The 23,065-nt window shown below is 43.8% G+C and overlaps 1 protein-coding gene and 1 long non-coding RNA gene across 3 annotated transcripts; both read left to right on the top strand.

Moving 5' to 3' along the window:
- The first annotated feature begins 9,121 nt into the window (after positions 1-9,121).
- On the top strand, positions 9,122-12,406 carry LOC117491835. Of its 2 annotated transcripts, none has more exons than XR_004556796.1 (6): positions 9,122-9,281; positions 9,433-9,488; positions 9,599-9,711; positions 9,911-9,999; positions 10,103-10,319; positions 12,291-12,406. It is a non-coding gene; the product is annotated as an uncharacterized LOC117491835 (long non-coding RNA). The 2 variants fall into 2 exon arrangements; XR_004556797.1 differs by having other exon boundaries at positions 10,077-10,319.
- Positions 12,407-13,507: 1,101 nt separating this feature from the next.
- Positions 13,508-23,024, top strand: LOC117491743 (arpin-like). The gene is made up of 5 exons (XM_034141834.1): positions 13,508-13,605; positions 13,747-13,879; positions 20,432-20,638; positions 21,022-21,179; positions 21,937-23,024. Exons 2-5 carry the CDS (start codon positions 13,867-13,869, stop codon positions 21,943-21,945), a joined length of 387 nt encoding a protein of 128 aa, XP_033997725.1. The 5' UTR covers positions 13,508-13,605; positions 13,747-13,866; the 3' UTR covers positions 21,946-23,024.
- Positions 23,025-23,065: the final 41 nt, after the last annotated feature.

Here is a 23,065-nt window from a genome sequence, read left to right as displayed (position 1 = left end):
AGTACGCTGAGTTGTGTTTTCTGTTGGAGAACGTAACATTTTTTTAGGAGAATAGAAACCACACCAAGTTGTTCTTCTTAATAATAATACATTTATTTTGGGGGGCCGCCTTTCATAACACCCAAGGACACCTTACAGGGCATAGGGGCAATATAGGGAACAATTAAAACTGGATTTAGTGAGATATCAGCCGGGGTAAGACAAGACAAACAACAGTAAATGGACTACAGAAGGACACAAAAGGACACAGGGTACAGTTTATATTATTCTTGGGCTTTTTTCGACTACAAGAACTCAGCGCACCGTTCTGTGAAGTGGTAACGTATTTCAAAGGTTCTGGATTTGTTTACAAATCTAGAAACTAAATACAAAACTAGGACGATATGAAGATCTCATGACAAAAATAATTGTGATAAATGAGACAGAACTGGCCTGTCTGTGGGCTCATTTTATGTTGGTTTGGTTCTTCTGATAAAGGTGTGAATATCTAAATAATATACCACCATATGCTATTGTCATTAGTTGTGTCCCTGTTCTTCAAGCTAAGGCATTGCTAAATTAACAACTCTTGGCTTACAGAGTAGTAACATGAGACCGATTTTTATATATAAAATATAAATATATTTTAATTTTATAATTTATTTTAAATATTAACAATATAATAAAATAAATGGAAATATATACACCGGCAAATATTTAATATAAATACCTTGTGTGTGTGTATAGCTATTGCTTTATCTGCTTAATGTTATTTTCATATGAAAGTCCATGATTATAAGTATGCAGTATCATAACTACATCTTTGATGTTTATAAAAAACCAAACCGTTTGAAAATTGGTTGAAAATTGAGCAAGCTATGGTTATTTAAATAGTAAACCATAATGTTATGAATGAGAGTACTGCCTGTAGCAAGATGGCGGCCATGTGGCAACGTCGGTCTCCATTGGCCAGCAGCGCGGGTGAGTCATCTAGTGTTTATATATATCTATGATTGTAGCTACCTATAACAAACATCCAAAACTTCAACCTAAAAACATATCAAGCGGACATCCTCTATCCCATTCTTTGGGAAGAAAACATATTTCAACGGCCAGTTCTATTTCGTATAAGGCTTCGCCCTCTAAGGCTATCGCTATTGGGTAATCCCACTGCGCATGCGCAGCACTGACAGACTTAATCCACGCCCACCTATGACGTGGGCCCCACCTACAGCCTCACTTCCGTATAAATAGGAAGTAGGCCCGACCAACTGCTCCCATTTTTCTTCAGCACTCCGTTGCAGAAGCACTGGCCCTCTGGCCCACAGACAGCGGAGAGAGGACGCTCTCGCTGCTGCGGCCGAGGATGATTAGCTAGTCCAGGAGTCTTACTCCGTGGACCAAGACCTTGATTTATGGGATCCGAGTGGGGGGCAGCAGTCAGGCGACTCCTTCCCCTCCATTCACGGATCACCATGGGGTTCCCCCGGCCCCATCCTCCCTCTCCTCCGGACGGGGGAGACAGGGCGGGGGCTCGGGGTCAGCCCGACATATGAGTTACGACCGGCTGTGGCTGGCTCGCTCCAGGGAGAAAGGAAGCGGCTTTACACAGACGATACAGGTAAGTACTGCCGGGGATGGGAGCACGCAAACGCGGCTCTCACTCCCCAGGTGTCGTGCACTCATTGTGTCCGTCTCCCTCTGGCCCACAGACAGCAGAGAGCGGACGCTCTCGCGGCTGCGGCTGAGGATGATTGGCTAGTCCAGGAGTCTTACTCTGTGGATCAAGCCCTTGATTTATTGGATCCGAGTGGCGGGCAGCAGTCACGGATCACCATGTGGTTCCCCCGGCCCCATCCTCCCTCTCCTCCGGACGGGGGAGACTGTCAGCCCGACAGCCGAGCCTATGGGTTCGGCTGCCGGGCTGACACCGGGTCACCGGGTCCCTCTATCCGCCATCTCGGATCTGCCGTATAGGCGGTATTCTCCAGGAACTCCCGGAGATCATCGGAAAGGCAGCCGCCTAATGAGATCTCCCCGTTCCCCCGGTTCAGGAGAGCTCTCCTCCGGATGACATAAAAAAGCTGTATAAGCGGCTGCCTCATAGCCTATCGGTTATTAGGCAGCAGGGCTCGCGGCACAAACCGGCTGTCTTTAAAACCTGTCGGTTGATTAGACAGCACGGGCTTGTTTCCTATGTCACAGATATACCTCCACACACCTCCGCTCATTCCTCAAGCGAGTTTGAGCGTGAACGCGCCTCAATGTCCGGTTTACGAGCCTTCTCTTAAACGGAGACATGATGAGAGCCGCTGTGCAATACAACGTGTGGAGGTGCATAAGCCAGCTGGGGTTAACCGGTCGGTTAACAGACAGCGGGGCTCGCCGTTTGAGCCGGCTGTAACCTGTCAGTTAGCAGGCAGCAGGGCTCGCGGCACAAGCCATGCTGTATTTAACCAGGCGGTTATTAGATAGCAGGGCTTGACGTTTAAACCTGATGCTCCTAACCTGTCGGTTAGCAGGCACCACGGTTTTTTCCTCTGTCCCAGATGTGCCTACTACACACGGTCGTATTGAGCCCAGGGCTGTTATTACGCACTGTGTGAATAGCACTGCACCCACCTCGCTCATTCCTCAGCAGGGTTGAGCGGGAACGCGCCTCAATGTCCAGTTTATGAGCCTTAACACTCCTAAACAGAGACAGGGTGAGAGCCGGTGTGAGATGCAGCGTGTGGAGGCCCCCTCCGGCTCTGACGTGGCTCGTCACCATGACAACCACAGCACTTTCCAGAGCATGTCGCGCGCTCTCAGAGTATTACTCAGAGGGCGGCGCGTGTGTTCGGTGGACAGATGGTTAATATTATGCAGCAAGGCCCACCGGGTAAGCCGGCTGCCCCTAACCTTTTGGTTATAGGCAGCATGGCTCGCTGCATAAATCTGCTGTCTTTAAAACCTATTGGTTTTTAGGCAGCTCGGTTTTTCTCCTCTGTCCCAGACCTACCTCCTACACACGGTTGTAATAAGCCCACGAGTGCCATTATTACAGTGTGGACAGCACTGCACACACTTCCGCTCATCCCTTAGGGGTGTTGAGCGTGAACGCACCTCAAGGTCCGGTTTACGAGCTTTCTCCTAAACGTGACATAAATGAGAGTCTGTGTGAAATGCAGCGTCTGGAGGACTCTGGCGTGGCTCGTCACCATGACAACCACAGCACATCCAGAGCAGGTTCGCGCGCTGAGTGGACGGCGCGTGTGTTCGATGGACAGAGGGAAGTACTGTAATATGCAGCAAGGCTCCCCGGTTAAGCCGGCTGCCAATATCCTATTGGTTACTTGGCAGCATGGCTCGCTGCTTAAGCCGGCTGGGTTTTTTAAACTTATCAGTTAATAAAACAGCAGGGCTTACTATTCAATTCGTCTACCTTAAACCGTACGGTTATTAGGCAGCACGGATTTTTCCTCTGTCTCAGACGTACCTCCTACCCACGGTCGTAATGAGCTCACGCCCCCCAGGTGTCATGCTCACTAGGTACCCATCTCCCTCTGGCCCTCAAACAGCAGAGAGCGGACGCTCTCGCTGCTGCTGCTGCGGTCGAGGATGATTGGGCAGTCCAGGAGGTTTACTCCGTGGACGAAGCCTTGAGTCCTGGGTCCGAGTGGAGGGCACAAGTCGGATGACTACGCCCCCTCCATTAATGGATCAAAGGGGCCATTATTACGCCTCGTGGGGACAGCACTGCACACACCTCCGCTCATCCCTTAGTGGTGTTGAGCGTGAACGCGCGGTTTACGAGACTTCTCCTAAAACGGCGACATAATGAGAGCCTGTGTGAAATGCAGTGTGTGGAGGGCTCTGGCGTGGTTTGCCACCAACCACAGCACATCCAGAGAATGTACACCCGGCGCTATCAGAGTATTACTCAGGGTGGCGGCGTGTGTGTCTGATGGACAGATGGATAAGAGGCGGATGGGCAGAGGGTAGTCTCTGCAGTTCGCCTCTCCCCCCCGCAGTTCTACGGGATAACAGGGAACCCTGTCATCCCAGGAACAGTGTCTCGCGCTCCGTGCAGAGCGGCAGGAACTCTGTTAAAGGAAGCCTTTTTCCAGGGTTCCTCAAGGGGAAGAAAATCAGGGGTTTTTACTCCCGCTATTTTCTGGTCCCGAAGGAGACGGGGCGGGGGGAATGAGACCCATCCTCGATCTGTCAGTGTTCAACAAGGGAATGGCCTTTTCCCATGCTGACGATCAAACAGGTGCTGGAGCATCTGTCAAGCCTGGGTTTTCATTATCAAATGGAAGAAGAGCTGTCCTCTTCCCTCCCAGGTTATCATTTAACTGGGAGTGGAATTGAACTCAGCCCGCATGAGAGCGCGACTCTCACAGCGGAGAGGGGAGAAAGTGACAGCTCTCCTCCGGCGCGTCACACCCCGCGGGGCGGTGACAGCCCTCTCCGTGATACAGTTTTTAGACATGATGTCAGCTGGTCACGTGGTGATCGCCCTGGGTCTCCTTCACTTGAGGAGACTCCAGAGGTGGTTTATTCGCCTGCGCATCGACCCTGTGCGTCAGAGGAGACGCATGGTGTACATTCCTCCTTCCGTGGGTTTGGTTTTAACCTATTGGAAAAATCTCCACGTCTTGTCAGTGGGGGTGCCCCTGAGCAGAGTGACGTCACACCGCAGTGTTCACAGACGCATCTCTCGCAGGCTGAGGAACGTGCATGTCGCAGGCAGGGGGGGGACAGTGGCCGGTTCATATGTCTCTCCATATAAACGTGCTGGAATTACTCTCCGTATGGAGAGTAATCCAGCATCTTTTCGCCCCGTTGCGGTACAATCAACATGTGTTGATTCGAACAGACAACAAAGCAGCGGCGGCCTACATAAATCGCCAGGGAGGTGTACGATCAGCGCAGCTGCTTCACACACCAGAGCATCATACACAGCCAAATGGACAGCGTTCCGTTTGACATGTAGGGAAAAGCCTGGACCCCGTTACGGTCACCCTGCCTCACGTGCTGTCGTTCCTCCAGCTGTTGCTGGACAGGAACTGGCTTATAGCACGGTCAAAACATATGCTGCTGCCATTTCATCTTGCCACGTAGGTTTGGTGTCAGCACGGTGTTAGTCACCCTCTGACAAAACGTTTTCTACGGGGAGTACAGAGACTCAGACCTGTGTCACGCGCTTTGGCGCCTCAATGGGATTTGGCTTTAGTGTTACGCGCACTGAGAGAAGCTCCATTTGAACCTTTAGATCAGGTCCCCCTAAAAGTTCTTGTCAGCCAAAGTAGCTCTGCTCTTGGCTCTGACATCAGCTAAAAGGGGTGAGTGATTTGTCTGCTCTCTCTGTGGCTCCGTCATGTCTCCAGATCCAAGGAGATGGCAGCTATTGGAGTAGAACACTTTTCTGGTGGCTGAATAGCCCCCCTCTCCGCGCCGTTCGTTGAATGAGGCTGGCCTCTATTAAATCAGAAAGGAATTGAAAACACCGGAATCAAAAGTTATAACAATTATCTGAGTTTACTGGTAGGAAATAGAACAAGTATACAAGTTATACAGAGTACTCCGGACTTTCAGATTTGTGATGCGATGCGGATAAATGTGTCGGGATCAAACCAACTCATCAAACAAAAAGAAATTGGACTTCAGGTTTGTGATGCGATTCGGACACAGATATCGGGATCAAACCACTCACCAAACCAAAAAAGCCTTTTTACACTCAAAAACATCAGTATTCATATCTATCTTTGGGGCGGAGATTTGTCGACTCTTCCTTCCCTTTTTCCTCCCAAGCGAATTAGAGAACCCCTGGGGAGGAGCTGTTTAAACTGCTCACCTCCCCCAAGTGTCCTGATTGGCTGGATTCACTTCTGGTCGAGGTCAATCAGAGTTCCGAACAGAGAGTGAGATCCTAAATTTCACCAGGTCAAAAGTCAACGTTTATCTCCACCTTATCTACACCACATTCCCTTCCCATACGTTCTTCACCTATTTAACGATGTCTTTAACGACTTAAAAACAGCATCTGGCTTTTAGGGATGATAAGAAGCGATGTTGGTGTGTGACACACAGAATCTCTAAGTCAGTGAATTTAAAAGTGAGAATAACATTCTTTTTCTAAGTGATTATCAAAACCCGTTTGTGATTACCTAAAACAGTTCAAACTATACATGTTCACTAAAATACAATTCAAAATAATACATGTTTACTTCAATACAGTGTAGAATCATATCTTTTTACTTCACAGCTTAGCTGTTTTGCGCCCTAGCCTGGTTTTTATGCCAAAAATTATCACAGGTCTCTTTTTTAGATCAAGGGTTTTTTTCCTCCTCCTCACACATCAGAGGAGGAAGCCACATCTCATGTCCTCCGTCCCATGCGCGCGCTGTCATGCTATACGGCATGCGCGGCTGTGTTGCGCAGTTTCCAGCGTCTGTTTGTGCATTACAGAGAGCGCTCAATGGGGCAGCCTCTGTCTGCACAACGCCTGTCACACTGGCTGTGTGAGGCTGTGTCACAGGCGTATGTCTCCTCTGGGGCGGATCCTCCGGAGAACATCAAGCGCACGGCACCAGAGGAATTGTATCAACCTCTATGGTGTTGCACGGAGGACCGACAGTGGAAGACATTTGCACTGCTGCTTCTTGGTCTTCCCCCTGTTCTTTTATTCGTTTTTATTTGAGGGATGTCTCCCATTCCTCTCTGACACACTCAGTACTGAATGTCCTGTCAGAGTGAGTAATGTCGGGGACACAACTGTGTGCCCTCTCTCCTGCCTGTCGGCACTCAGAGAGCTGCCCTGTTTCCTCTCTTTTTTCGTTGTAACAAGTGGGACTTTGGTCTCTACTTTTTATAACGACAGGTATTCACCTTCATTCTGTGGTGGCTCTACTCTTCAGCCACCTCCCTTGTGAGTGTGTGTTCCCTTTCCCTGTCTGTGTGGGCGTGGTGGCTGTCACTCCTGGCTCCCGGCTCAATCTCCACCTGCTGCAAATCTCCACCTGGTGCAATCAGCTTTACACACCTGATTCCCATTCAGCCATTTACTAATGGTATATCAGCGGAGGCTCCACAACATGTCAGCGCCAGATCGTTGTTTAAACCCCAGTGGTAACTCTCAGCCTTCTTAGCCGATTTAAAGCTATTTCTCTGTACACGGAATACTTTTCTCATCTGTTTCTCTTATGCTCCAGGATCACTATCCAGCCGCCTTGTTACCATCACCTGCCGCCACCAGTCATCATTCCAACCGGATTACTCTCCACACTCACCAGTCTTCATTCCTACAGGATTACTCTCCACGCTCCTCCACCTCACAATAAACCTTTTTCCAACACTCTGCCGTGTCCTGCGTTTGGGTCCTATCGGATATCGTAACACATTCCCTCATGGAGAATATTCATTTTAAATGCTACATTTCCAGGGACTGTGATGCTCCATTACGCATGGCGCAATGGACATGGGTTATTAAATTGAGTAGGTGTGTTTTTTGTGCTCCTGGTAACGGACGGACCAGTGGGGCGTGGACTACATCCTGCTTCGCCCTTAACCCAATAGCGATAGCCTTAGAGGGCGAAGCCTTATACGAAATAGAACTGGGGTTACGTATTGTAACCCAACTTCTATGAGTATAGGCGCAGCCCTCTAAGGTTCGGGCCCCACTGGCTCCGTGAATAGCTGAAGAAAAGCTGTTGGCGTGGGAGCAGTTGGTCGGGCCTACTTCCTATTTATACGGAAGTGAGGCCGTAGGTGGGGCCCACGTCATAGGTGGGCGTGGATTAAGTCTGTCAGTGCTGCGCATGCGCAGTGGGATTACCCAATAGCGATAGCCTTAGAGGGCTGCGCCTATACTCATAGAAGCTGGGTTACAATACGTAACCCCAGGTTCTGCTTGTGAAAGGTACGAATAATTAGGCTACCTTAACATTAATAATTAATATGCGAGTAGCCAACGGCTTATTCTAACCGTTAGACTCTAACGGCTAGAGTATGCAGACTTATAAGCCGTATATATATATTTATATATATATTATATGTTATATATATATATAGCCTATATATATATATATATATATATAATATATACGTTACTAGTACGTTAAGATGGCTTACTCTAACGGTTAGAATAAGCCGTTGGCTTACTTTAACGTTAGAATAAGCCGCTTACTTTAACGGCATACTCGTTACGTTGACGTAAACTACCGAAATTAAAGTAAGGTAAAATCATTACCATGGACATTAAACATTAACGTTAGCTTCACTTACACTTACCTTTTGACAGAAACCCAAGAGATTGAGGACTCAACATCAAATCCTCCAAAACGAATCAGAGTTCCAAGGATCCAAGAAGATTTTGTTGATTTTGATCATTGTGAAGGGGAATCCACAGAAATGGATGCTCTAAAAAAGAAATCGGTATATTTTTCTTATTTTTAAGGAAAATGTTCTGAAAAATTCATCTTCTGCTTCTGCTTCTTCCTCTTCTTCCTGGTGCATGCTGGGAGATTTTCGGAGGGTGAAAGAAAGAGAAGACTGGTTGTGGACTTGAAGGGAACGACTTCCTGGCCTTCCTGACATCCAGGAAAAAGGTGAGATTCAAATCCATTTTAATGCCAAAAGTAAGTTATTGTTTTTAACTTTTTAAATATGATTTTTTGGGGCATTTCTGTTTTATTGGAAAGAGGCAGTAGAGATCTACTGGAAACAGTGGAGAAGGAGAAGATGATATGCAGCAAAAGGCCCAGCCGGATGGTTGCTGCTCCGTGTGGAACGTGTTCTACAGTATCAGGTAAAGCACTTAGGTACCCAGTTATTTTTGAGTTTGAATTTAGCCTTTGGAATGTCATTTACAACAGTGCATTGTAAAGACTGAAAGATTTAAAGCTTGACATGATTTGGTCTTTTACTTAAGAGGATGTTTGTCACTGAACTTCTTTAATGCTTAGTTTTTGTATTGATGATATTGTTTTGTTCTTTATTTTTGTAGTGAGAATCACTTTGCAATTGTGTAAGTGCTATATAAATAGTTATACTAATATTATTGTTGTTACCATCATTGCTATTATTAACAATGTTTTCTTTGTTTTCTTTATTTATCGCTGCAGAAAGGATCATGCCAGCCCACATCAAAGACCTGATCAAGAACTTGTGAATCTTCAGGCAGAAAAGATGAAAACACCTGTTCAAAGTTCCAGTTTCCTGTACATCAAACGATGCCTGTCTGGGACTCTGTTCCACATGTCTTCAGTCAGTCCTGGACCCTATGACTAGGACACTAGTTCTACCAAGGCTTAATAGAGGTAAGAGTGGTAGGAGAGGAGTAGAGTTATCTTTGTATTTAGGCTGCAAGTCGACAAAGGTGATCAAATGCTGATGCTAATAACGATCAGAGTAATTTGATATTGATTGTCTGCCAATACCGAATCCTGATCCGATTCTTCTATTTCCCAGATAATACAGCTGCACAATTACAACAGGAACTAATCTTTAGACAGTTAATACAGAAGGTACATTTAATGTTTGTGTTTTTACCAGTCATAGGGTAACAACAGATTTGACTGGTGGTAGGCTAAAAGGCTGTTTTGTTGATCATTTTATTTTTCATTACATTATAAAGATCTGCTAAATTGGAGGATTCCAAAGCTGAGCTGGAAGGGGAAGTCGCCACCTACAGGACAGCAAATCTAAAAATTAATTTGGATAAACTATTAAACCAGGTATTTTCACAAAGTAAGTACATTTGTTTTTAAATTGCAAGCAAATAATAATGACAGTCTTGGATCGATTTTGCATTTTAACTTTCATCAGCAACTGCAATAAAAGAAACTGTGAAATGTGTAAACAATCAGCCCATCAAGATATACGCATATGAATTTATACTATTGTTGAAATGTTTTTGTCCTTTCTTTGTCTTATTCACATTCTGTAGAAGAACAATCTGAGACACAGTGTGAGCCTGCACCCTGGACACCCACACACCCCAATAATCCCCCTTCAAAGAGCGAGCCACATGGGAAGGTATATATTATTTCCATAGTGGAGCCTTTTTATTTTTGCTCCTCAGTCTCATATTGGTGTCTACCTTTTATGTATAGGCTACTGTACACATTTTATGTTTCAGATTGTTGTCATTCACTTGCAAGGGGAGATTCCAGTGCGTCCAGAGGTCTGGGCAAAAATAAAAAACAACACAAGGGACTCCATGTTCGTGAAGGAGTTGGCTGTGGCGTTTTGGGGCACCGACACCTTAGGGGAAAGGAGCCTGACTGGAAAGGAATGCCCCACCACCAAGACCACCAGGCCGCCTCTAACCCTGCAGAAGCTATGGGGTTTGAAAGGTATGTTCTTAGCAGCACTAGCCACTTGCTCTTTGTGAGATACCAAGTTCTTGGTTATTTGAAATTTAATATTGATGATGTAATAATTAAAACTAGGGATGGGTTCCGAGCCCCGGTATTAACGGGGCCCCGGGGATGAATTATTAAAGACCGTGGTACCGTTAAGGTCCAACGTTAACGATCTTTTTATCGGTAATGGAGACGTTAAAAAAATAGATGTCATATGTATTATTGCTACACAAACATTATATCGCAGTCTTACTGTCGCCAACTCCGTTTCTAATATGCAAAAAGACTACAAAATGCGTCTATGATTTATTTTCGATCTTTCCAATCCAGACGAGAGATCTCTCCCCTGTCTGTGTGCGAGGGGGTGGGGCAGTTTACACACACACGATTTTTTTACTGGGTGGACGGGGAGGGGGGGGGATTGGACGGGGAGACACTATAGTGAGGCTCGTCTCAATAGAGTGGCGAAGTCCCTCCCCTTCCGGTTGAGCCCCATGGGACCTTATTTCGGAAAAGTTATGCATTGAAGTCAATGGAGAGAGAAAGATTATCTTTCGATCCCGTTTGAATTGTGCCACGAATTACACATATGATGTTTGTCAATTTAAAAGATAATTTTGCAAGTCAAAAAAATTAAAATTTGTCGTAAAACTGTGAAGTAACACATTTGTTTGTGTGAAAGGCTCAATGAACTACATCTCTGGTCAACCACACACGTCACCAAGATGGCCGTCACTACTGTCTTGTCAACAAACGATTGACTATCACCACAATGAAACACGTCCTGAAGAATGTCATGCAAAGCCTGCCTTCCTTTGATTCTCTCTGAACTGCCTGGTCGTTTTAATGTTTAATGTCAACCATTTGTGCAGATAGCATGAAGTAGAAAAGATCGCCGATGCTAACGTTAGCGTTAGCATTTCTCCCCCGGAATTAAATGGTGTATTATAGAATGATCACACCGGTGACAGTACTATTCAAAGGGTTCACGAAATATGACTACTACTCTTACTGTTTAACATTTTGGGTTACTTAATGTTACTTCATGTTAAGGCTAATAAAAATGACAAGGCTGTAATGCTAACTAACGTGCTAGCTACTAGCTAGGTAGCTAACTTGATCAAGCCACTCCTGGTCGTTTCATCAGACGGGAAGCAAAAGAACGAGCAAGACCCATTGCTGGTATAATAACAACCTGGTACTAAGCACACAGGCATCTTGTTAAAGTTATCTTATCTTAGCCAGCGCCATATAGATAGATTATATCTATATTGCGCTGATCTTAGGTATCTGAATGGTGGAGGTAAACAATTGTGACATCACTTACGCGACTCTGGGATTTGTAGTCTTTCTAGTTACGTATTTTTCATAGTCTTATATTTCAACAGTTTTACGACAAACTGTGACTTTTTTGACATGGAAATGATTTTTTAAGATTGACAAACATCATATGTGTAATTCATGGCACAATTCAAACGGGATCGAAAGATAAGTTTTCTCTCCCCATTGACTTCAATGCATAACTTTTCCGGAATAAGGTCCCATACCCCGGAAGTAAGTGGGAGGGACTTCGCCACTCTATAGAATATTTCACCTCCTCCTTTCCCTCGCATACCCCGCCCCTAGATTCTACCGGGTCCGTCACACACACACACACACACACACACACACACACACGCTTCAAATCAAGTTGCATAAATGCTTGAGCTACGTTTTTATTATAATTAATAAATGAATTTCTAGTAACTCTATAGCCCCATCCACAAGTAACGTTTCCACGTCAGGTATATATTATGTATGCTAGGAGCAACACACGGAGTTAACTAAATGATACAAACATGGGTTAATGATTAGAGGTAACTGAGTTATTTATTTTGTTAAAGTTTCAGCTATCCTGTTTACAGTTCTGTCATCACATAATTTAATACGATTTGTTAAAACATTGTTGTTTCTTATTTTCAGTTTGCTTCAAGCATGGCTGTACGAGAAAGACGTGGAGGACCAAGAAATGCTGGCCAGATTGGCAAAGACCGGAAGATACATAACAGAGAAGATAATGGATATTAACAAGAAAAAGAAAAAAATACTTTAAAACATTTTTTTTAATAATTTCTTTGTTGCTATTTACATTTTGAATTATATTTGTTATTTTTAAATCAAATGCATCTATTTTAGATGATATATTTATTTAGATGTAGGTTTTTTTTGTAATATTATTGTATTGTTAATGTATAATTTATTAAATAAAAATACTGTTATGAACACAATACAATGTCTTTATTTTGATAGTTACCAGAATACATTGTATATTTAATACTAACATAAGCTGGTGATAGATAAATGCTGGTCTGCTGGTCTGCTGGTATGCCAGCAAAACCAGCATATGTTGTGTTTTGGTCGCTTGTATGCTGGTCTATGCTAGTATGCTGGTGACCAGCAAACCAGCATACTATGCTGGTCCCCAGTATGATCCACCAGCATGGACCAGCATGATCCACCAGCATGGACCAGCATGATCCACCAGCATGGACCAGCATGATCCACCAGCATGGACCAGCATGATCCACCAGCATGGACCATGCTGGTGGTCCATGCTGGTGGTCCATGCTGGTGGTCCATGCTGGTCCATGCTGGTGGATCATGCTGGTCCCATGTCATGCTTTTCCGGTTATTACCTCGTCCCGCCAACACGGCACCCAGACCCCACGCAGCATTCTCATCTGTTTGTCATTACTGGTGTCATTTTCTGGTTGCTAACAAACGCCATTGTAACACATAATCACTGATGTTCCGCTGTAACGGTGGTGGACTCATCAGAGCACAGTGGGCTCATAGGGAGGGGGGGGGCAGGAGCTCCAACAAGGCGTGTAGGACAGAGAGTGAATACACCGACTATACAGAGATGCTGTGTGAGAAACCAATGTGAGTTTGGAACATTGAACAATGTAAATCTATTCTAGTAGACCTCAACAATGGAATTATGATCAGTAGAAATGGCCATGTCATGGGACCTTTAAACTTCTAAATTCTGTTGATTTGATCTGTAATGTCCTTTACAACTTTTGTTGTTTTAATGTGGTCTTACAGTTTACACCTATTTATCAAATGATTTATTAAAGGGTATGTACATGGCTGATATTTGATGTTTACATGAAATGTACTTTTACACAAGTGTCAATATCATTTTATTTTTCCATTTAGTGGCCCGGGGGTTCTTCTAGAAGGAAAGCTGCTGGATGTTTCCAGACATGCGATCACTGATTGCAACAATCAAAAGGTAAAATGTCTAACCTTCCTTCTTTTATTGTGGGAGAAAGACCTCCCGAAGACTACCTAATCGTTGTCAGCGTTAGTCTTTTGGACAGACTGAACCTCACTCTCAGATGAAAACGAGCCTCACTGTGTCTGTTCTTGGCAGGCCCGTTTCTATGTGCTGTACATCAGGCCCAGCCGCGTCCACCAGAGGAAGTTCGATGCCAGCGGGAAGGAGGTGGAGCCGAACTTCAGCGACACCAAGAAGGTCAACACTGGCTTCCTCATGTCCTCCTACAGTGAGTGGATCACACATTTGAGTTTATGATGCGTGTTTATTAAACTCGTCTGTCTGCCAACTATGCTGTGAGGGATGTTGAGTGAGCGATCACAACTAAGCAAAGCTAGATTAGTCAGTTAGCTATTTAAGCTAGGCCTAAAGAGTTGACTTTGTTACAAAGATCATCTTTAACCTGGCTAGATCGCCATGGCAACTTATGCTGCACTGTAGTGCTAACCTGTTCTGGAAAAGGTTATGTTCAGATTTTTGGATATAACTGGTTTAACCTCTTAAGCCCTGAGCCTGTTTTTCAGGTCTCAGGCTCGAAAATGACATTCCCAGAACAAATGACCATATCTTCCCTTCTAAAAGGGTTAAATTAATAATCTTTATTCTCAAAGTAATGATAAACCTGTGAGTTGGATTTAGAAAAGTCAGAATCAATATAGATGTTTTTTATTTTAAAGAAAATTCAGATTTTACATAGTAAAAAACTGTAAATTATAGTGTCCGTCCAAATATTATTTTTTACAGATAGTGAAAACTACCCTTGTATGATGGGTTAGTAGACTAAAAGCTTTAGGAATCCAAAGTACAACATATAATAAGTACCCTGTATCAAGATTGATGCAAAACAAGTGAAATTTGACCTTTTTAGAGAGATTTAGCCAAAAACCCCCACTTCTGGGGTCATTTGGGTGGATTTGACCTATCTCTGGCCCCCCTTGCTCGATTTTGATGAATGAAATGTCTTTATAACCGCTAGAGCCAATGGAATCGAGGGAAAGTTATATACACACCAAAACGTTAACAAATAAGGAGTGAGAGTGACGCGTTACCAAAACCGGAAGCTGCATACACTCTGGTGGCTACCATTAGCAGCTAACTTTTCCGCTCCGATTTTTACATAAAATATGGAATTATGGATTATAAATAATTTCTTCAAAGGCACAGGTACATTATCAACCTATGGATCAACAGTTGTAGCATTTTTTTTTTTCGTTTTAATGCCATTGAACACGTCTTTTGACCTAATTGACAGCTACGGTGAGACGATCTGCCGTAAAAGCTCCGTAAAGGTACGTGTTGTGATGTCTGTGTTTGCTTCCCCTGTTGCAAGTTCGGATCGCTCAGTGATGATACTATACCTAAATAATCAGTGGAGTCTCAGCTTTAATCGACTATATTGTATGTGCAGCTACGATAAGTAATAAGGGTATTTTTATCTTGAATTGTGTGCCGCAGTGCGTTAGAATTTTTTCGCTCAGGGGTCAATTCTTATGAGACTTGTGTTTTGTTTTGGTAAAAATGGTTCATATCTTCAGTTAGCTGAGATTCTTCCCGTTAATCTGGTGCTACACATTAATCGTTACATAAATGTTAAGAAGCCCTGAGACATTATCTCGAAAACAAAACGGTGGGAGGGGTCCAATGGGGGGACCGCCGTGCTTAAGAGGTTAAAAATGCCAATCAGAATCAGAAACGGGTTTATTACCAGGTACAGATGGAGCATCGTATTTCAGACAGTTTGAAACGCGAGGGTCGTGATTGGGTCGTGATTGGTCCATGATCGGCCCGTGATCGGTTCGTGATGAAGAGCCGGCCCCCAGTCTGACTTGATACCGCCCCCGTGATAAATACATTTAATTATTGTGAAGCCAGCTGCAATGGATCATTGATCCACCAGGGGGTGCAGTGGGGTTCCACACTGGAGCTCATGTGAAATCAACTTCGATACAGTAAGCTGGATGTACAGTATGTCTGGTACTAATGTATAGCGGATCTTTGTTAAGATCCATATGTCACGGATAGGATCATAGTCTGTGCTAAATAAGACATGTAATCATTTACAAAACATCACCATGTTGTTATTTAACAAAATAATGTTGTTTAGTCGAAAAAAACGAACGAGAGGAAATGCAGCCGGCTCTCCCGATTTGTAATCCTAATTTAATCATCATCTTCACCACGATCATTTATGTTTATGTTCGCCGAATTGACATGAAATCACTGACAAATATGAATATTCTGTATTCAACTTCATTAAAACGATCAAGACCCTGGGTGTTATTTTTCCCCACAATGAGAAATAGTCAGAAAAGCAGAAAAAGAACACTCAAACAGAGAGACGAGTTATTATTACAACGTGACTTCACTATTATTTAACAACTGTTTTTATTGGGTTCTTTTATTTGGGGTTAAGTATAGGTGAATTGCACTAATGTGGGAAAGATCGTGATGTCTCCTCCGATCTGCTTTATGATCTTCGTTCTCCCGCTGTGTAGATTGGGGGACCGCCGTCCTCTGTCTTCAATGTTCGACATCGCGTGAAACAGAGGATTTCGACATTCTGTATTCCTTGCTTACTTCCTTAAACCTTTTCTCCTCCTTATCTCTTTCATGACTTTTTATTTAATGCTTTATAACAGCTGTAATAGTTCGTTTAGAAATCCTAGAAACACTTTTATGGCAGCTCTCATTTACGGTAACTCCTTCTGACGTCATAGCTACCCACGTATAATATATAAACAAAGTCTTGGCTTTCAGAATATGAAACTTTTATTTCCAAAATCACACGATAAATACATTTGTGAAGCTTGTAAAGGGAAGATGACAGGCACCTCTCACTCGCAATCTGCTCCTCCGCAGCGCCGCCCACCTCCCTCCGGCTGAAATTATGAATGTACAGTAAGGCATAGTAATACAGTTTGTTTTCATCTGATTTCAAATAAACAAAGTCTTGGCTTTCAGAATATTAAACTTGTTTTGGCAAATTTAGATGATAAATACAACTATGAAGCTTGTAACGGCATAATTACTTAAGCGGAGAACGGAGTAATTTAACGTTACAGCAGGCATAACAACAGCCGGTGTTTATTTTATTATTATATATAGTTGTTATTCATTTGTTTTAAAGCTCAATAAGGAAGATTTAAACTTTCACACACGTCGACCGGCGAAAAACTCTGCCCGGTTCCCTCGGCCCCCACCACGTTGAATAAACAGAAGGCTGCTTTTGTGGAGGAAGTTACAGCGCTACGTACAGGCTCGGCATATGTACTGCAGCTTTTTCCAGCAGTATCCATAAATCTCTTAATTTTGACCTCAAAGTGCACCAGATTGATGCATTTAACTTCAATATAAAGAAAAACATCTTCTGTTGTAACAACAATAACATTATAAATAGTAACATAGCTGAACATGGTATTGCACATTTAGCTTTCAGTGTTACTGACCTGAGATGTTTTTATTACATGAATTAAGGTGACTGAGGCTTTTTAACATAGACTTTTCAGTGTCCCACATACCGTTCACCATCCCCCACCCCCCTACTGTATGTTGATTTTTGACTTTGTTTGCCTACATGTAAATGGGTGGCATTTAGTACCTACCCCCCCTCTGAGTGAATACCTGTTGTACCTGTCCGGGGCTAAGCCCATAGGACGATGCTCTGATGTCATCACCCTCGCACATTTGTCATATGTTTACAAAAAACGATGTTAACACTTTCTCGTTCTTAATATATGCTATATTTAGGGTCGATATGTGTTGAATTTACTTTAAAATAGCAGATCACTGTGACCGGATATAGTTTTTTCGGCTTAGTGAACGTGTGTCTCTTCCTCCGCGGCTCCTCCGTGCAGAGAGTTTGCAGAGGTGTGTGTCAGCAACGTGCAGTCAGGGGAGGCACGGATTGGCCGTCGGGAGAGTCGGGACTTATCCCTGGCCAGCTGTGAGTTCTGGAGAATCACAGAACGGCCGTACGCCAATGGCCCGGTTCGCTTACGGCCGACAACACCCCCTCCCCCCCGTTGACAATTCACGAGCGTCTAACTCTCTCCCCCCCCCCCCGTCGCACCTTCTAACAGAGCCCCCCCACATATCAAATCCCAATTTAACCCCTGGCCTCTGGAGCAGAAATGAAAGAGTTTTAAAAATGTTTACGTTTTGGTAAGTTTTTAGGGAAATGTTGTAATATTGCAACGTTGGCCTTAGGTGGGAGCAGAATTTCTGTATTTCTACTCACATTGTCTGAATAAATATATTGAACAACTAAGGGTTAATTTGCAGGATTGATTGCTTACTTAGCCCTATATCAGTATATAGCATGAATAATAATCACACATCACTCATATTTGTTATGAATAATCATTTATCATTTATTAAATAGTAAGTCGCTTTGGATAAAAGCGTCAGCTAAATGCAATTTATGAAAGCCTCACTCAGGATTTTTTTACCAAGTGTTTTTATTGCTCTTGGGGCATTAAAAACAAGATTTTAACTTTAGTTTTTTATATAATATCTGCATTTTCTCTTGTGAAAAACTAAGTCTTAGTTTGGCCATAGTTATTTAATATATAAAGACTATATATTATTGAATTACAAGGTTAGATATACTTTATTTGATCTAAAATATTGATGTGTTCAAATGCTCTTCTAAACAAAACTGAAAGTCCATGAAAAACTGTCTTCCTGTTTCTGTGAAGGAAGCGCCATCTCCTGGTTAAATCCTGAAATTGAAAATCTGGCAACGCCCTCTTGGAAAATAGTGGGAGGGCTTAACATTCCCAGATACTGGTCTTTGGCAGGTCTTAGGCAGGTAACTGGCAGGTAGTAGGCAGGAAGCAGTAAGCTGGAGTCTGAAATAAGATGCTCCATCTGTAGGTTTACACGTACGAGGAATTTGACTTGGTGTCGTGGTGCACAATAATTGAAAACACAGGAAGAGAACTAGAAAAATATAAAAAATAATAAAAAATATAACAGTATTTACATTGGAATGGAATAAGATGGAATAAAAATCAGCTGTAATACAAACTATTGTTGTGCATTGTGTGCATTAATGTAATGCGTATAGAGTCTGCGTTATGGCTGAGGTAAAGTGTCAGTGGGGGGGCCGGGCCTTGTTTAAGAGGCCGGTAGCGGAGGGGAAGAAACTGTTCAGGTGGAGAGAGGTTTTGGTCCTGATGGAGCGCAGCCTCCTGCCAGAGGGGAGGGGGGTGAACAGTTTGTGTCCAGGGTGGGAGGGGTCGGCCACTATCTTCCCTTCCCTTCCTTATCCTTGGCTGTAGCTGTGATGGTGATGGAGGGGGGGGGGGCTGCGGTCTTCCTGAAGTCCACGACCATCTCCACTGTCTTGAGAGCGTTGAGCTCCAGGTGGTTGTCCCTGCACCAGGTCACCAGATGGTCCATCTCCCACCTGTAGGCAGACTCGTCCCCACCAGAGATGAGTCTGATGAGGGTGGTGTCGTCTGAACTTCAGGAGCTTGACAGACTGGTGACTGGAGGTGCAGCTGTTGGTGTACAGGGAGAAGAGCAGAGGTGAAAGAACGCAGCCTTGAGGGGAACCGGTGCTGATGGTCCGGAAGTCAGAGACGTGTTTCCCCAGCCTCACGTGCTGCTTCCTGTCAGACAGGAAGTCTGTGATCCACCTGCAGGTGGAGTCGGGCACGTGCAGCTGGGAGAGCTTGTCTTGCAGCAGAGCCGGGATGATGGTGTTGAAGGCAGAGCTGAAGTCCACAAACAGGATCCTGGCGTAGTTTCCTGGTGTGTCCAGGTGCTGGAGGTGGAAGTGAAGGGCCATGTTGACAGCGTCGTCCACAGACCTGTTGGCTCTGTAGGCGAACTGCAGGGGGTCCAGGAGTGGGTCTGTGATGGATTTTAGGTGGGACAGGACAAGGCGCTCAAAGGACTTCATAACCACAGAGGTCAGGGCGACGGGTCTGTAGTCATTTAGTCCTGTGATCCTTGTTTTCTTGGGAACCGGGATGATGGTGGAGGTTTTGAAGCATGCTGGGATGTGGCATGTCTCCAGGGAGGTGTTAAAGATGTCAGTAAACACAGGAGACAGCTGATCAGCACAGAGCTTCAGGGTGGAGGGGGAGACATTATCAGGGCCGTTCACTAAGTAGTTCCCTTTGAAAACACAGATTCTCAGCTGGGAATATGTAATGCCAACGTGTTGAGAAATAACTTTATATCGCTTATATATCACTTTTTCCCGCTGGCATATACAGCTCTGGAAAAAATGAAGAGACCACTGCAGCATTATCAGTTTCTCTAGTTTTACTATTTATAGGTATGTGTTTGAGTAAAATGATTTTATTTTGTATTTTATTCTCTAAACTACTGACAACACTTCTCCGAGTTGGAATTCAACAGACGCTGGAATGGAATGGCTGCCATACATGTAGAGATTGAGATTTAAGAAGAATGTGGAGTGGTCTCTTGATTCTTTTCCGGAGCTGTATGTACTGAATATACACAGGGAAAATCATCTGTATGCATCACTTTGCTTATTTTTGCCACGCTAACCTATGTCAGTAATGCCGAAAATAGGAACCACAGAGCACAACATGAACCACATGCTTCATGTTGGGGAGATTACGCGTTTCTGACTTTCTCTCTGCAAATGTGTTGTCTAATTGGGGAAGATGCTTTTATTATTTGCTTGTGTTGTTCCATCTGGCTGTAGACTGTTCTAAAGTTGCAGTGCGCTGAGCTTTCAGAGCCAGTGTGAGTTGTTGTGTCTTCTAACTTCATCAGCTTTATAAACATGTTGTGTCCTCAGAGGTGGAAGCTAAAGGCGAGTCGGACCGTCTCTCTGAGGATCAGCTGTCAGCGACGGTGAACAAATCTGAGCTGCTGAAGATTACCGACAAACACCGCCCCGACGGGACCTGGGCCTTCTGGTACCCCGAGGCAGAGATGGAGCAAACCGAACTGGAGACGGGACAGGAAGTACGGCTGAAGACCAGAGGAAACAGTCCTTTCATATGTGAGGCCAAACCATGCTGATGTACTGCTTTAAATGTACCATAGAAAGGAGAAAACAGTGAATGTGCATCCGGTAAACTCATTAAATGAAAGGATACTCTAAGATTTGAAGTAAAGATGAATTGAGATAAACTGTTAAAGAACAAATGATAACTAAATAATTACTCCCAATGTTTTTTCTCCAAACTTTGACAGTTATTTGGTCATGATTATTTCATGTTAAAGTGAAATACGTAAGATCTGTGAACACCTGCGGAAGATCTGTATGCTGACGTACCTTTGTTTCCTTGAATTATGTTCATTTTGTTGTTTTACGTTTTTGTGTTGTCTTTTTCTTTTGGCTCAATCAATCAATGAACTTTCCACCTTCATTGTGTCTTCCAGTCTCCTTAGCCGAGGTGGACGGTGGCACGGTGACCAAGTGTAACTTCGCTGGAGATGAGAAGGCCGGAGCATCGTGGACGGAGAAGATCTTGGCCAACAAAACGGAGGGAGCCAGCTCCCAGATGCCCGGGGGAGAGGGAGCGGAGGAGGACGAGTGGGTGAGGAAGACACCTTCCAAATCTCACCCAAGATGAAATACTGGGGCTAATAAAACCTACCTTATTTATAGTTATCGCGGTGCAGGAATGAGACCTGCATCCTGGAAATAAGTTAGCATTTTAGCACTTTCTCTCCTCTGTCTCAAAGTCAACGGCTTTTTGAAGGCAGTTTTGACATTTTGTTCTACAACATAATGATGTCAGTAAATACCCCACTGGTATGTGGGAAGCTTCTCCGTGTCATACAAACAGTAGCAAGTTAGCTTAGCCTTTAGCTCAGTTTACATGCTGTATTCTGTGTATTGCCTTTCAACAAAATGTGAAAGTATCATAAAGGTTTGTTTGCCGCTGAGATTATTTCCTGCAATATTTATTAATTGGAATAATCCCATTTCCTTTTGTCTAAAGAGCCATGGCAATGCTTACTTCCAGATTGTCTTACAGGAATACATGATCAATCTACCACTCTATAGCCCTAATGTAGCCAGGGTTCTATTCTCTCTTGAATCATTCACAGGACAGAAAGTCTGTGTTTCATTTGACCAAACACTCCAAGTGAGAACAAACTCCACCAGCTGCTGTCATTGTAGCTGTTTGATTCTGTAAGACAGTATGCTAACTGAATCACTTTGTACCAAAAGGGATAAAGACTTTTCTTAAGTGTGAACCTCATGTATACAAAACCTCAGTGAGACAGGAAGTGGCAGCAGAATTCCACGGTGGCAGGTATCTGACTGACTCTCTGCTTCTCTCTCAGGAGGAGTGAGGAGAGTCTCTGGCCCTGCTGCATGCTGAACTTCTTCAGCTTGGATCACCCCCGTCCCTCTGCCTTCGGAGTGGACGACTTTTCTCCTAACCTCTCACACATGTGGCCTTGGGCTGGAAGTCACGTGACACTGGGACTCTCTCAGCTGTTAGCTCTCGTGAACACTCTGTACTTTAGATCCCCATTGTTATGACTGGAACTTTTCAATCTTTCTTGGCTCATTCTTCTATTTTTGCCAGTTTAGGTCCAAGTTGAATCCAGAGTGCATCCAGAAGCCTGGATTAAGGTCTGTGGTTAACACAATCGTACGAAATGTTTCATGTTTTGTTCTACATCATAAAAAAAGTCAGCAAAAACTCCACTCGTGAATGTCTGAAGCTGCCATGTGTGTAAAAAAGGCAGTTGCTAACAAGTGGCTAAATGAGACTGCTAAACGTCGTCTCGCCGACACAAGTCCGCAGCCATGTGACCGGGATCTAGTTCCTTTATATCATTACGTTAACTTTGTACTGCTGCCGATCGCATTTACTTAAAACGCTGTGTTGTGTTAATATGTTATCCTGTTGAACAAAACGTGATAAGTAACATTTACGTGTGTTTGACACAAAATGTATTTTTTCTGCAATATTCTGAAATCCAATTGCTTTTTGTTGTGATAGCCCTTACGATGCTAATTTCCAGTCCGACCTACACAAATACGTCATCACTGCACCGCTCTGACATACCCAAATATCTAACTTCATCACTATGTTGGTACCTCAGTACGGTCATTTTAAGTCTTGTCTACAGTTTGGAACATTTGACTCTAAAGTAAAATATCCATAGTTCTATCTTCAGAGTCTGTCTGTCTGTGTTTCACATACTGTGTAATGTATTGAAAGGGGACCACCATTAATTGTTTCAGGGGTGCATGGCATTCTGGGTAAAGCTCTCTCTTTGTTGCTCGCTACTATATTAACTGATATAACGCCAAATATTCATCGTTTGAATTCATGCACAAATACTCTACATGTGTTCAGTCGAGAGACATTGTAATCAGCTGTTTTTTTGTTTTTTTTAAATAAACAGGCTAAAAACAATCCAGTGGAGTGATATATATCGAAAGAGTATTCAAACCTCA

Source organism: Trematomus bernacchii, unplaced genomic scaffold (assembly GCF_902827165.1).
Source record: "Trematomus bernacchii unplaced genomic scaffold, fTreBer1.1, whole genome shotgun sequence".
Taxonomy (NCBI): domain Eukaryota; kingdom Metazoa; phylum Chordata; class Actinopteri; order Perciformes; family Nototheniidae; genus Trematomus; species Trematomus bernacchii.
This window is presented reverse-complemented; position numbering and strand designations above follow the sequence as displayed.

Coding starts and splice junctions, on each gene's coding strand:
- LOC117491743 (XM_034141834.1), top strand. Junction 20,639..21,021: donor AGGAAACAGTCCTTTCATAT/GTGAGGCCAAAC, acceptor TGTGTCTTCCAG/TCTCCTTAGCCGAGGTGGAC.